General features: G+C 41.4%; 1 protein-coding gene across 1 annotated transcript in view; it reads left to right on the top strand.

The window, feature by feature from the left end:
* Positions 1-3,154: 3,154 nt before the first annotated feature.
* The window catches only part of DOCK8 (dedicator of cytokinesis 8), a gene marked incomplete at both ends in the record, with an annotated part of 80,316 nt that continues 68,429 nt past the window's right edge, over positions 3,155-15,041 (top strand). Inside the window, one exon of the mRNA XM_079548342.1 lies at positions 3,155-3,207. Within this exon, the coding sequence (XP_079404468.1) occupies positions 3,155-3,207 (53 nt within the window). The remainder of the gene's footprint in view (positions 3,208-15,041) is intronic.

Below are 15,041 nucleotides of genomic sequence, written 5' to 3'. Positions count from 1 at the left end.
TGACAAGATTGGATCTGATGGTTTTAAAAAAAAACAAAAAACAAACAAACAAAAAAATCAGTCTATCTCATATGATGGTAACTCAATGAGTTAAAAACGTGTAAACATTCCTGATGGAATTTCCTTCTTTTTTTTTTTTTCCCCCAAAAAAGCAATAGTATGCTAAAATGACAGATGAAAAAGAATACTTTATGACTTTTGCTGCTCAAAATTCTGAAGCAGGCTGCTGGTAATTCAGTTAATCACTAAAGCTTTTGATAATCTAAGTATTTGGTCTGCAGCTGCTGATAGCAGTCCTGGAAACCTTAGTTTCATGCGTCTCCTCAGGTGTTCTTTTTTCTTCATGAGATAAAACATTTTTTAATTATCTTTTTGTCTTTCTTTATCAAAAATGTGGGAAACTGCAAAATAAATAGTTTCATAATTCCTAAATAGATGTATTTGTGAGATTGATATGTTTACTGAGGCTACCTCATTCTCTGTTGCCAAATTTAGCAGGTACCACATGAGCTGTTAAGATGAAGCATCAAAATTGAGGTAGTGATTTCTTCCTGAGTAGTTAGCAGTTCTGGAGATACAGCTAGAAACAGAAACATCTTCGCGTTTTCAAACAAACGCAACACCCCAAACCCAATTAACCACAGGCATCAGTGAAGAAAGAACGGGAAATCCAATCCCTTTCATTTTGTCTACAGTGAATAGAAAGACAGATGTGAAACATACCTATGCCCAGACTGTTGTCTTACTGTCTAGAGCCAGACAAGGCATGAAATGGTTAAAGGAGCTACCTCCTTGTGTTTCATTCGTTTTCTCCTCTTTCACTTGTGAGCTGCTAGAGACAGAGGCATGGTTAGAAAACGTGTAGTTTCATGGAAGCTTTTGTAAGTAAACAATTATAAAGATGATCATGTTTTTCAGAAGCAATATTTTGAGAGTCAGGAAACCTGGTTTCTGTGTCATTACCTCTTCTAATGACAGATTATCTATAATGCTACCAGAAAGCAATTGCATATGATAGCAATGACCTTGTACTAGTGAAAAATTGCACAGTGTAATTTTTCTTCCACTGTTCCTTCTTTTACACAGGAGATAGAATGATGCTGACCTGAGAGAGACCTTCTCAACCTCTGTGAAGAATACGTAAGAAATGTCTCTTGCCTGTCCTGCAGTGGGTCTGGACAGTAAAGAAAAACAATAAACTAGTGTTTATTTCCTGTCATCCTAAGGAGAGAGTGGTTTATATTGCTCTCCAAGCTAAAATTCTAAAAAGCAAACAGGAGGAAAGAAGGCCGGTCTTCTGTACACCAGTTTTACATAGGATCAAAGGGAGTCTTGGGAGAGGGCACAGTGCTGAATTAAGTACTCCAATTGATTTCAGATGTATAGCTTTCAGCAGTGCTGAGGCCCCTGACTCCAACTACTGTACGTAAGAAATGCATCCCAAGTGCTCCAGGAAACATCAAACATTGTTTTGTTTCAACTGTGTGTGCCAAGTTGCATCAAATTAGGCTTTCAAAAATGAATGCATCCATTAAAATGGCAAGGGTTTATTAAGAAATGCTTCATTGTTCTTGTTTTTCCACAGCCAGATTGCCCTGGCCTGTCCAAGAGCAGGCTGCACATTTGGATGTTCTTTGCATGTCAGTAATACGTCTACTAAAGCTGCAGGTGGGCTGTGCACTGGGAAGAGCTCTGAAGGTGGGGATCGAGTTCCAAAAGACACATGGGAGTGCAAAGAAGAAGTAAGGCAGTACAGAGCACTATCTTGCCACGTCCAGCATCTCTGGCACCCAAGTTTTCTTGAGACCAACACCATACGCCAGATCATAGCTATGAGTGATTTGTAACCGAGTGATAACTAAGTTCAAATTAACAGTAAGTGTTGTTAGCTTTATCTTGGTGACGTAAATAAAGGATAGGTGTGGTAGGTAAGTTCTGTCCAAAAAGGTTGCTAGTTTATTCTTCCCACTGCAATCCTTTTCCAATTAGTGCCAGCCTAGTAATAGTACATTTAAATATTTTCTTTCTCAGTTTTCAGACTTGTCTCTGAGATCTCATTCTTTTATAGATCCTTTTCTGTTTTTTTTTTTTCTTACTAAGGTATCTATTTTTGTTTCCACTCTCAATTTTTAATGTTTACTTCTGCTAAATCTTTCAGCTCTTCTGTGTTTCTCTGCTTCTGCAAGGGCACGTAGCCAATGCTCTTTGAAGACCATCTGTCATCTGGGTTGACATTCATATCTACATACATTTGTACTAATAGCGCTCTAAGAGTTGGTGAATCCTGAAAAGATAACTGATTTTGCACCAAGGCTGAGAGGAACACACCAGCAAGGAGACATCACTTTGCAACAGAACCACAAGATGCTTACTAAAAACGGCCCTTTAAAAGCTCAGCTGCAAGTGAAGTTGAAGCATACAGTAGCGCAGCCTGCCAAACTTGACTGGTATGCAGTGTTGGTATGTGTGGTTTTCCTTCTGCAATCAATTACTTTAATGGTAAGAAGAAGTCATATTCATGGTGCATGTGCGTATTGGCAAAACACCGCCCCAGATAAAGAACTGGCATCTATTTACGTCATAAGTCTTGGCTTCGCAGGCTGCAAATTCACGCCGTACACGTGCTGCTGGCAGCACGCACATGCCCACTAACCAGGTACCGACTGTAACGCACCTCGCTAAGACTGCCTGCCCAAACCTTACACCCACGTGCCAGGCGATGGAGAAGCGATCTCGGTTACTCCCACGACCATGAAGGGCAGATGAGTGTGTGGGCGCGTGACACCAACACCGCGGTACCCAGACGGGGTCGGTCCAGGGATGCGCGATGGGGTCTGTAGCCGCCTTCCTCCGCAGGTGCCTCCCCTCCTTGTTGCGCTCGCTCAGATCCGCGCTTTCCCTCGGAATCCTCCAAAGGATCCTGGATCGGGCAGGGGGTGCCGGGCGCGGAGCGGGGCGCGGCAGGTCGGAGCCGGCGGCGCGGGCGGCTGAGCCCTCCCACCTCTCTCGATTTCGGCGAGGAAGGTGAAACGCGGAAGTTCCCAGGCGAAGCTGTCAGACGGCCGCCGGCTTTGCAGCCCGCAGCTTGCAGCAGCAATAAAAACACCGAGGCAGGCACCCTGCCGTGCGCGCACTCGACTCCTGCGCCCTCCGCATGGCGACTTTACCCGCCGCTGACCGGAGGGCGTTCGCCCTGAAAATCAACAGGTGAGAAGCGTCCGCCGTGCTGCGCGGGGCAGCTACTCGGAGGGGGGGCGCCGCCGAGAGGGCGGCACGGCGCAGCGGGGCGCGGCTTCCTCCGCGGAGATACGCCGGCGCGGAGCGGTGCCCCGCCGGCCGAGTCCGTGTCCGCGGCGGAGCTGTGATGGTGTCGGGACTCCTCTTGCGCACGTAACGGCACGAGGGTCGCAGGGACGTATTGCCGCGCTTGGGAAAGAGAGGCTTACGCGGGGTATCGGCACGGCTGTGCTCGCTGTGCTTTTTTCACTTTTACCTTTTCATCTATGGAAAGAAAAAGAAATAACCCCCTTGATGTAAAAGAAGTTTGTTCTCCATGTGCCACTCGCAATGAAATGAGCATCCAGGGGCTGGCCGTGGCAGTGATGCTTCTGGCCGTGAACTCGCGTGTCCCTTCCCAGGGAAGTGCTGACTCTCAGCTGCTCCCTGCTCTTGGTGGCCGCCAAGACAGTTATTTCCATACCGATGTGCCGAGGGGAAACACGAGGCTGCTTTTCCATAGACTTGTCATCAGAAGCTAAAACCGTGTTTCTAGAGCGGTTGGTGTATGTGCAAGGAGACTGAGTTTGCTGACACGTAAAAAAGCAAATAGCATAATGGTAATACAAACTGAGGAAGAGGCCAACCTCAGAGAGAAAAGTATGCACAGAAACTCCACCTCCTCAGCAATCTGTTGGAAGACATGGGGTTTTCAGCTGCAGAGGATAAAATTAGCTCCACTGCCATACGCATTTCCCATGGCAGAGTGCATATCAGCATACCTTTCCATTTCCCCTGAGGATTCATTTTAAATTTGTGGTGAATGTTCGCAAGAGTGAGATATCATACTGCGAGGCCATGAGATGAACAGTTTGCTACTGGGTCCTCCTGTGATTCCTCGTAAACTGAGGCCTTGCTTGAATAAAGTGCATAACTGGCTGATATTCAGAGAGTTTGGGTTATTTTTTATCTTCCTATTTTTAGGGTCAGCTTTCTGGCAGCTTCTCCCATCTGTGGCAATGGTTCGTCTGTACAACTGAAGCCTTACAAATTAGTGCGACAGTGCCAATTAATCTGGCACACAGAGATTTACTATTAGAAACTGTTTTGAAATTGGACCGTTATAGTTTTATTTTTACTTCCTCTGATTGGATAGTGGAGCATTCCATATTTTTTGTAGTAAACCAAATGTTTCGGTATTACATTCATGTTCTGGATGTGGCTCTGCTGAACAACCAGCCTATTTATTTTGCGAGTAAGAATATTCTCTTTTATACTTTGGGAGGGATGATACATGTATGCTAGCAGAGCATCGTCCCTGTTTCTTCAGGAGGACCATGTTGTTTTTGCACAATCCATGCACAGTTTGTTCTACTACCAGTAGAGTAATATTTCATCTTTTTTTTTTTTTTTTAAATTTAAAAAAAAACCTGTGTGGGGGAGGAATATTTGGTCAATGTCTTAATTTACTTAACTGTACACAAAAGGCTGTTCTGCAGCTATGAATTTTTCTTCCTCTTTCTTTAGTTCCTGAACTTACTTCTTCAAAATAGAGCTCTTAATGAAAGTTGGTCATTACTGACAAAGCATCATTTACAGGAGTTGTTACACAGACTGCATTATACTCTCCACTATAAATACACATTCAAGCTGAACTCTCACTCATTTCTCTTGCTGGTGAATTGACTGTATGCTTCTTTTAATGAGGACCAGTTGAGTTTTAGGCTCTGTACTGGTTCTTCACTGCCTCTGTGCTCCTCACATAAGGTGAGCATGGCATGTTCATTAAAAGCATGACAAACTGTGCTAACCAATGTTCAGTAAAAACTTAGCAGTGACATAATCTGGAATGTTGTATTAGTGCTCAGGTGTCGTGATTTAAAGTTAGTGAGTTCTTGATGATGCACTGGGGCTGCAAATGCTTCAGGAAGGAGCTATGACAAGCATCGTATTTGTTTAAAGCAAGGGCAAACTTTACAATCAGGTCTTAAAATATAATCAGATTTGTGAGCAGTGTATGCAACCTGCTCACATTACCACGTCTTTCTGTCATTTTATTTGCCCTTCCACCCATGTTTGCTGCCCCAACCTGTTGCTTCCTGCCTTTTTTAATCCTGCAAGGACTTGCACATATGTTCTTAATGCATGTATGTATGAGTAGTTCCTGCTGTTTTAATGGGATAACTTTTACCTATCATGATGTTCATCTTTTATGCAGAAATTAAGGAGCAAGCATTCAAATTAGTGTCCCTGATTTTAGGCAGCATGCTGTCAACTGACCTGTGTATTACCTGGAGTAAGGGGCTAAGAACTGAGCAGGACTTCAGAAAGCATCCAGTGCATGTAGCGTTCATTTCTATTACATCAGAAAATAAATTCCTGTACAACTTTATACTTTATTTGAAATCAAGCCTAAGACTTCACTAAGCTGTACTGTCTTTCCAAATGGATTCCTGTGCAGGACAAAGGAAGAGGAAGAAAGCTCTTCCTTAGCATGCAGTCTTAGGGGGCTCTCAGAAAGCTGTAGGTATCCATTGTGCTGAGGAACCACCAGGGGACGTGGGGAAGTTCATCCTAGTTTCTGTGGAAGAAGAGGCCATTTCCAACCTCCTCTGGTAGCAGATCTATTTTCAGTGCAATTTCTTTATGGGGATGAGGCATATATTGCTTGATTGAATTTAAATTAACTCTTATTAAATAGATATAATGAAATGCTAATTACTTGGAGTGGTTTTCCAAACTTCATTACATAGGCCAAGATGCTTCTGGTTTGTTTTGCTTTAAATGTATTAAACCAGCTGCAGAGAGAATCTCAGTCCTTCTCTATCTTGCATCTGCAACAGGATTATGTGGTATGTATGAAGACGTACTTTTTAAAAGATGTGGTAAATTCTCCATGTCAGTTTTTTGCATAAAGCTAGTCATGATAGAAATCTTAATAAGAATAGCTGTCTGTTGGAGTGTTTGCTGTGTAACTACTGCCACCTTTTAAATGCTGTTTGGTATATTGAATCAAATATGACTACTGAGACACTATCTGAGTCTAGACATTGTTAGTAGTGTCAAGACATTGGTAGTATTAAAAATCATTTTTACTGAGCCAGTCTAATTCAGGAAGGAAGATCACAAGGGAAGACACACTTGATGAAATGTCTGAATCTTCTTTTAGTTAAATAAGTTGCACCCTGGGAATCTGAGTAGGGATAACTCAAGTTAATAAGACTTTTCAAACTTATATGCAAAACAGTACGTTCAAATAATCAAATAGTAGTCTGTCTGGATTGGGCTAGATCTATACCATAGATACACAGTGCAGTGTAGCTTTTAAGAGAAGCTAGAAAATTCTAATTGGTAATTGCTGTAGCAGCACTACTTTTTATATACTGCATATGTGAAATAGATGTGTTATCGTGTTTTGTGCAGAGAAAGTTAACTACTAATAGCAAATTAAGGGTAAAAAAAAATGGGATGTCTAAAAGTTCTATGATTTACATGTATCAACCTGTTAGTTTATATTAAATGGCCAGTTTTCTTCTTTAAAGTTACATGTGAAGCTGATTTTTTTTTTTTTTTTTTTTTTTTTTTTTAATATTCTTAAGAAAAAATTACTCTGACTTGCGTGTGCAGAGAGCATAAAGAACAGGTTAGTATCTTAATCCTGCATGCAGTTTCATTTAAGAACCTTTTAATTTGGCTGTCAAAAATATTTGGGCAGTTGTCTTTGAGAGATATAATTACACCTTTCGTTAAGTGTTATATCCAGTTTTTCAGCTGAATTCAACCTATGTTCTCTTTTTTTCCCCATTGCCAGAGTAGGTTTATCCTCTTTCCAGCTTACGGGGACTGTGCATGAACTGCTCAGAGTATCTTCCTAATTCTTTCTTACAGCCACAGAGCTGAAGTTGGCAGGGACCTCTGTGTCCATCTGGCCCAATTCCCACCTCAGGCAGGGACACCCAGAGCAGGGTGCCCAGGGCCATGTCCAGGACAATGTATATTTCCAAAGAGAGAGACTCCATGACCTCTCTGGAGAACCTGTGCCAGTGCTCAGTCACATTTCTGACATTTACATGGAAACTCCTGTGCTCCAGCATGTACCCACTGCCTCTTGTCCTAGTGCTGGGCATCACTAACAGAGCCTGGCTACAACCTCTCTGCATCCTCCCCTCAGGCATTTATGGATGTTTGTAAGATCCCCTGGAGCCTCCTCTTCTGAAAGCTGAACAGTCCCAGCTCTCTCAGTTTTTCCTCGCAGAAAAGATGCTCCAGTCCTTTCCTCGTCTTGGCAGCCCTTTGTTGGATGCTCTCCAGAGTGCCCACATCTCCCTTGCACTGGTGAGCACAGTGAGAAGGAGCACTTCTGACCTGATGGAGATACTTTGTCTAATGTGGCCCATCATACCACTAGCCTTCTTTGATGCAAGGGCATGTTGCTAACTCGCATTCAGTTTTGTTTCCACTAGGATCCTCAGGCCCTGTTCCACAGACCAGCTTTCCGGCTTGATTCCCCTCAGCCTGTCCTGGTGCCTGGGGCTGATCCTTCCCACAAACAGGACTCTGGAGTTCTCCTTGTTGAACTTAGAGGGATTTCTCTCAGTCCACTTCAGCCATCCATCCTGGTCTCTTCAGATGGATAGAACAAGACGCAGAGTCTACAGTATGCCAGAGCAAGCCACTCCTCCCAGTTTTGTGTCTGCTGCAAACTTGCTGAGGGTACATTCTGCCCATTGCATGGATCACTAATGAGGACAGTAAATAGGATTGGATCTGGCACTGACCATTGGAGTACAGCTAGCTTGCAGGCCAGTATGCATTCTCTGGGTCTGGCTGTCCAGTCAGTTTTTGATCCAGCTCCCTGTCTGCTCATCCAACACATACTTCATTAGTGTTGGACTTAACAGATATTTGAAAACACTAGTTCTTATGTGTTACTTCATTCCAAGAAAGAGGGATGACTTCACGGAAAGAGAAACATTGCTATAATGTTTTTTCTCAAATTCCTATAAACTGGTCTTTTCATAGACCAGACTGAGGTTGCATGCTATTGTATTTTGTGCAAGCACAGATTTAATGAAAAGCAATCAGTGTGCAAAACTGTGTGTGTCCGTGTAAAACTGTGTGAATCCTCAAGATGAATATTCACTCATCCTCTGGAGGTGGGTTGCAAATCAATTACAAGAGTGAGTTTAGAAGCAAGCAACTTTATACATCAAGGGTATGCCATAGGATATTCGTTCATAGTGTTGAGCTAGATCTTTCTGAGTACGTTCGTATTTCAAAGGCAAGATTATTCAGGACTCTCTTAATAGATGTGACATCATACTGCCTATCACAAAAATGCACAGACCTTTCTTACAGAAAACTGCAAAATACATTTTTTTGCCTAAAACTGACTTTTAGGAAGAGGAAAAGAAAGAATAATGAAATATCCTTTTACTGTTTTTTGACAATGCTGATGTCCATTTGTAGTGATTTACTTTTGGTTTGCATTGTTTATCCTATGTTTTATGATTGCCTTTTTTGGATGTCCCCCATTTTACAATCGAGGTGACAGAAGGCACTTCGGAAAGGAGCTGATACCAAATACAGGCCCATCCAGACAAGGGTTTAGATTACAAGTATGGGAAAAGTGAGCTCCATAATGTAAATGTGCTCTTTATTAGCAAACAGCCTCTGTAGAAACAAGCAGAATAGTCTTACCGTTGAGACAGATGTTGCAGACAGCTGTTGTTGGCAGGAAGCTAATCTTTACATCTGACTGGGTACTCAAATTGTGTTTAAAATGTAGCCATCTATTTTCTACAGTAGTTGTTGAAGGCTGTTGTCGTACTGTGCTTAAATCTGTGCAGACATGAGATCCAGACATCATAATCCCTGCTACATGATTAGAATACTGTGGGTTGTGTTTTGTCTCTAGAAGATAACTGGTGAGTGGGAAATAGACCTTAAGATGCATTTTAAAATGCATTTCTAAAATCGTATGTCCCTCTCAGACTTAAAATTGGAAGAACTGGGAGCTCTACGCTGCAGACTGTGCAAACTGTGATGAGGTTCTGCTTTTATAATGTAGAAAAAGAAATGAAATTCTTCTTACACAAGAAAAATGAAGTTGGGGTTGAGAAACTTATTTATGCCCACCAGGTCCCACATATACATTCCTTGTTTTATCCTTCTGGGTATTTTTCATTTTCAGATAGGAGGTAAAAACCAGCAAGGAAGAAATATTTAGTGTTGTGTGTTATACCCTCTTCTGCTTCGTGGTCATTAAAAATCACTGTTTATGAGCATAGTCCAGCAAAGTTGTCGATTCTAACTTTTTTTAAATTTTGAGAAACACACACCAAATTGTACTGTTGTTTGCAGCTGTAGCAAAAAGTGTGGGCTGTGAAAAATGCTCACCTGATAGCATAGCTGTCCTAACTGTTTAGCATCAAGGATGTAGTTACAGCAGAACAGGTCCAGGCCTCAACCAGTTGTTGGGCAGAAATCATTAAAAATATCCAAATGTTTTTTCCTTTTGACTTTTGCAAAGTAATGCTTGCATGTGATGAGGCACACAGTTTCCTAACTCCAATAATAATGACTTCTTATAAGACAGTACACCTGGAGTTTGTAGTAATGTTTATTTCCCTGAAGTCAAACCGACTGGATTAGGTGAAGTAATTTATTTCAGTTGTCACATGAGTTGAAATTTACTATCATTACAGTAACAAAACCTCATGTCCTGAATGCTGTTGGAGTAAAATGTAATCTTTTTCCAAGCTTGGGATTTTATAGATGAATCAAGAAGTGAAATGGAGTTATAATTCGTGATAGCAAATAGCTTGCTTGCATCATCCTAATATGTGTGTGTGAGGGTGTATAGTGTAATTTCTATAGCATTTGTACCTCTAGTAATAGCCAGCAGAGATCAAAAAAAGAAAAAAATTCTTTTTAACCACTTTGTTAAGTGCAAAATTTTGGACTTTTTCATTTCTATCAGCATGAGCGGAAGATCTGTTGTGTCTATCTTAGTTATTGTTCTGGCTCCCTTTGAAGTCCCACTTCTCTCTTCTGAAAATGACAAAAAATGACATCTTCATATACTTGAAATTGTGTGCCAGTATTTTTTAGGTATACTGTCCTAGTAAGAAATCCATTATTTATTTTTTTTTAACCATAAATTTAAAACTGTGAAGAAAAAAATATTATTCTGAGAAATAACCAGAAAAACACAAACGTCTTCTTTTTGTAATTGGTCTTGTGCGCAGTCTCTGGGGGGGGCAAGGTTTGTAGATCTACATGTGTTTTCCCAACAGCCAGCTCATGTATCAGTCACTGTTCTTCAGACATAATTGTGAAGCAGAAATTAGATAATCTACAGTGTTATGGGCAACCCATCTGTACTGAGTCATAAAAAGCTTACAGCTACAACAGAACCTAGCCTCTTATTCCAAGTGTCTGGTCTCAAGGGCAGAAGTTAAAAATGCCAGTCTGCCCACATCAACTTAAGCCTTACACAATGTCATCAGTAGCATCGCAGCAGGGCTTTACTGTTTCCACTATGAAACAAATTAAAGGTGACCCACAGAAGTATCACACACAAACTCTACAAGTCTGTGTGCTTAGGAAGTGGGGGAGCAAAGTATTAACCCAAATGCTTTTTTTTTTTTTTTTTTTTCCTCCAGTTCTGTGTCATTTAATTATCTCCTCCTCTGACTTATGAAATGTTGTCATTATTACAGTGCTAAAGACCCATCTATGAATACATTATGGATTTCATTGGTGTTAGTCATGAAATACACAAAATGCACATTTTCTTCTTGCTAAAAATAAAAACCTTCACCTTGATTAAAAAAAAAAAATCATAAAGTAACCAACCAAATAGCAAAAAGAAAAATTCCCCATGAATAACACTTACTCTTTTTTATTATTCTTAAGATCTGACCTTCTTTCACTTATGTTAATAATTGTTGATTAGGAAGAAAGTGGAAACAAAGCTTGTTTACTGTTAAACTTGATGTGAATTTTCCAAATGATCAGCATTACAGTAGCATTTTTGTGATGAAGTCCTTGTGAAGCTCAGGTGAAAAGTGTGAGCTGAAAGATAAATCCTTGCATTTGTGCCATATTCTTTTCATTTGATGTGGTAGAACAGTGCAGAACAAATAAAAATCCACAGGACACGTTGAAGCCCTTCTGTGACATTTCAGCCACAATGTAAAAGCAGGTGTGTATGATCACTAATGGTTTTGAAATAGCTCTAGTGATAATAGTGATAATAGTGATAAATGATCCAAGATTTTGGAAGCATTTTAAACTGCCTAGCAAGCAATAAACAATTTAATAAAGAGTTCAGCCCTAGCCGCAGAGTATAATATCTTTTGCAGAGCTCAGGGCATGTTTTTTAGATCCCTTTTCTTCAATCATCTCAGCTGAAATGAATGTATAAGGAGGACTCAGTGTGAGCACACAGCAAATACTCTGAGCTACCACATAGCATTATCCTTAGATAAAGAGAGATCAATCCGTATGAAAGATCTGTATACACAATGTTGAATGCTGTTTGATTTTAACTTAGTGGGCAGAACAATTTAAAAAATATATTGTTTTCAGGTATTTATCTTCTGTTAGCATCTGAAATATTCATTAGAATCTTTGTATTGATGTATAAACTGCAGTGTCATACTCCCATAGACTTTACATTAATCTTATGTGATCAATTTGATAGTCTCTTTGCTGTAAGTACCAATATGCAAGAATCATTACACCTGCAAACACTTCTATTATGAGAACCAACCAGCAAGCAAGGCACACTCTTCTGATATGCATTGTATCTGTGGAGAACAGTGACTAAAAAGCACATTAAAGCATAGGTCATCAGTACCAAATCCTAAACCTTCTGTTTCTTTACACGGATGGATGTCCTTTTCTTCTACTGCTGGGATTAGAGTTTTAGTTGGTTACTTATTGTATGCTTACGTTTCTTCCTGAGTCAGAAGCAGCAAAACTGAGCTGCAGTGAAAAATGTTTACCTAGTGAATGGCGCACATGACCTGGGACAAAAATAAAAATTAACCTCTTGCCTGTTTTCATATGTAACAAGCTGAGAGTATAACTCTTCCTAGACTTCTTTACTCCTGCACCACCTCCTTTGAGAAGACTGTGGTTACGTTTCGACGTCTTGAATAGGATCATTATTGCCCCAGTTGATACAGACTCTTAATGTGGTAGACCCCTTAGGCAAGTGTGCTGGAGGATGTACAAGGAGCTGCCCCTGAGCTGCCAGGGAAATAGCTGCTAGTTCAGATCAACCACTGCTGTGAGCAGTAATAAGGCTGAGTTCTGCCGCCTTGAGGACTAATTAGAAGCTTAGAAGAAAAACAGGCAGTTCCACTGACAGCAAGAGAAGAACTTCTAAGCAATATTCCCATACTTGCTAAGTATCTGGATTGTTGCCCAAAGCTGTGTGTTTGTATGTGGGAGTGGAGGTTGGGTGTAGGTAGTTACAGCTTTTTCTCTTCCAGAATTTTTGGTTGTTTTTCAGTAGTAACTAGGGAAGTCACATAGAAGGCAAGTCCTGCTTGACCAACCTGATCTCCTTCTATGACCGAGTGACCTGCCTGGTGGATAAGGGAAAGGCTGTTGATGTAGTCAGACTTCAGCAAAACCTTTGACACTGTTGCTTACAGTATTCTCCTGGAGAAGCTGGCAGCCTGTGGCTTGCACAGGTACACTGTTTGCTGGGTAAAGAACTGGGTAAAGTCTGGTTGGCCAGGCCCAAAGGGTGGTAGTTCATCTGATGACCAGTCATGAGTGGTGTTCCCCAGGGGTCAGTACTGGTACCTATCCTGTTTCATATCTTTATTGATGACCTGGATAAGGGCACTGAGTGCACCCTACGTTTGCAGATTACACCAAGTTGGGAGGAAGTGTTGATCTGCCTGGGGATAGGAAGGCCCTACAGAGGGATCTGAACAGGCTGAATCACGAGGTTGAGGCCAGTGGGATGAAGTTCAACAAGATCAAGTGCCAGGTCCTGCACTTCGGCCACAACAACTCCAGGCAATGCTACAGGCTTGGGGCAGAGTGGCTGGAAGACTGTGTAGAGGAAGTGAACCTGGGGGTATTGTTGATGCTCAACTAACCATGAACCAGCAGTGTGCCCAGGTGGCCAAGAAGGCCGGTGGCATCCAGGTATCAGAAATAGCATTGCCAGCAGGAATAAAGAAGTGCTCATCCCTCTGTACTCAGCATTGGTGAGGTTACATCTCAAGTACTATGCTCAGTTTCGGGCCACTACATGAAAGACATCGAAGCCCTGTTTTCAGAGAAGGGCAGTGAAGCTGGCAAAGGTTCTAGAGCACAAGTATTATGAGGAGGGGTTGAAAGAACTGCAATTATCCCATCTGGAGAAATGGAGGCTCAGCTGCTGGAAGAGAGACTGTGGTGAGGTAGGAGTTAGCCTCTTGTACCATGTAACTAGCAATAGGAGTGGAGGGAATGGCCACAAGTAGCACCAGGGGAGATTCAGGTTGGGCATTAGGAAATAATTCTTTGCTGGAACGGGCTGCCCAGGGAGGTGGTAGAGTCACCATCCCCGGAGGTGTTCAATGAATGTTTAGATGTTGTGCTGAGGGATATGGTGTAGTGGGAACTATTGGTGATGGGTGGGTGGTTGGACTACATGATCTTAGAGGTCTTTTCCAAACTTGATGATTCTATGATTCTATGATTAAGAACTCAGAAAAAGAACAAAAGCTACTGGAGAATGTTCTGTGTCAGTGTCAGTTGGAAGGGATTATTCCTCAGGGTAGCCAAGACTGAGTATTTTACCTGTCAAGCCTAGGTTTTCACTATTTCACTACAAGGTTTTCTCATCTATATGCATTTAAATCTGAGTGTTTCACTGTCCTTGGAGATGGTTCTTATAATCTCTTTCCATTTCATTTTCGTCTTTTCTTACTGTCATTATGTAGGTGTCTCTTGAAGAGGACAACTCACTGTTCCTCAGTCTTCTGGAAGAGATTGTCTAAATTTACTCTTGATACCTCCATCTACTGCATAACTTTTAATTTCATTTGGATAACTGGATCAGTAGATGTGTGAAGCATACCTTTAAGATCTTCTTTTTCTTCCTGTGAAGTTCTGCTTTTCAAATTAGTAGATGATCTTCAAAGCTATTCTCCTTCTGTTTTCTCTATAAAGCTCTAGTTGTGTTTAAGTTTTCATGATACCCATATGACAGAAATTCCTGTTGTCCTTGCTTTTAAACAGATTTCAAAGAACTACACTGTTCAGCAGAATTCTGTAGGTGAAACCACAGAACTAGCTCCTTGCGTTATGTACATTCGTACCATTTTAATTACTGAACCTCTTGGTGCTCAACCATGGATGTAACATACATTAGAGCGCAGAATACATGGCTGTTTTATCTTCCTTTCCCTATACCTTGTTGAGCACGAACTGTAACCCGAATTGTCAGGTCTCCAAGCCTGCAATAAACTCTGCCTTGCAATGCGTCTCAGAATTTGACCTACAAATTAAATTCAATTTAAAAAACCTACAGATGTGGTCCGTGGTCACTTCAATTTCAGTCTTGATTTAATATGTTATGCAAATCGTATACTTCACATTGGAGAGCATTTGTGAAATGCGTGTCTCAACTTTCTGTCAGAAGTTCATGAGAACTGCTGGAGGATCATATCTGCTGATGGGACAAGGTTCTTCAGCAGAGTAGCACCAGTGTTGGCTTCTTTTTTTTTTTTTTTTTTTGGCTACCCTGCTGTCCTGTTTGGATGGGTCAGGAACTCTGGTGAGCTCCAGCTTCTTCAGGATTTACACCA

The sequence above is a fragment of the Tetrao urogallus genome (genome assembly GCF_951394365.1).
Source record: "Tetrao urogallus genome assembly, chromosome: Z".
NCBI lineage: Eukaryota > Metazoa > Chordata > Aves > Galliformes > Phasianidae > Tetrao > Tetrao urogallus.
This window is presented reverse-complemented; position numbering and strand designations above follow the sequence as displayed.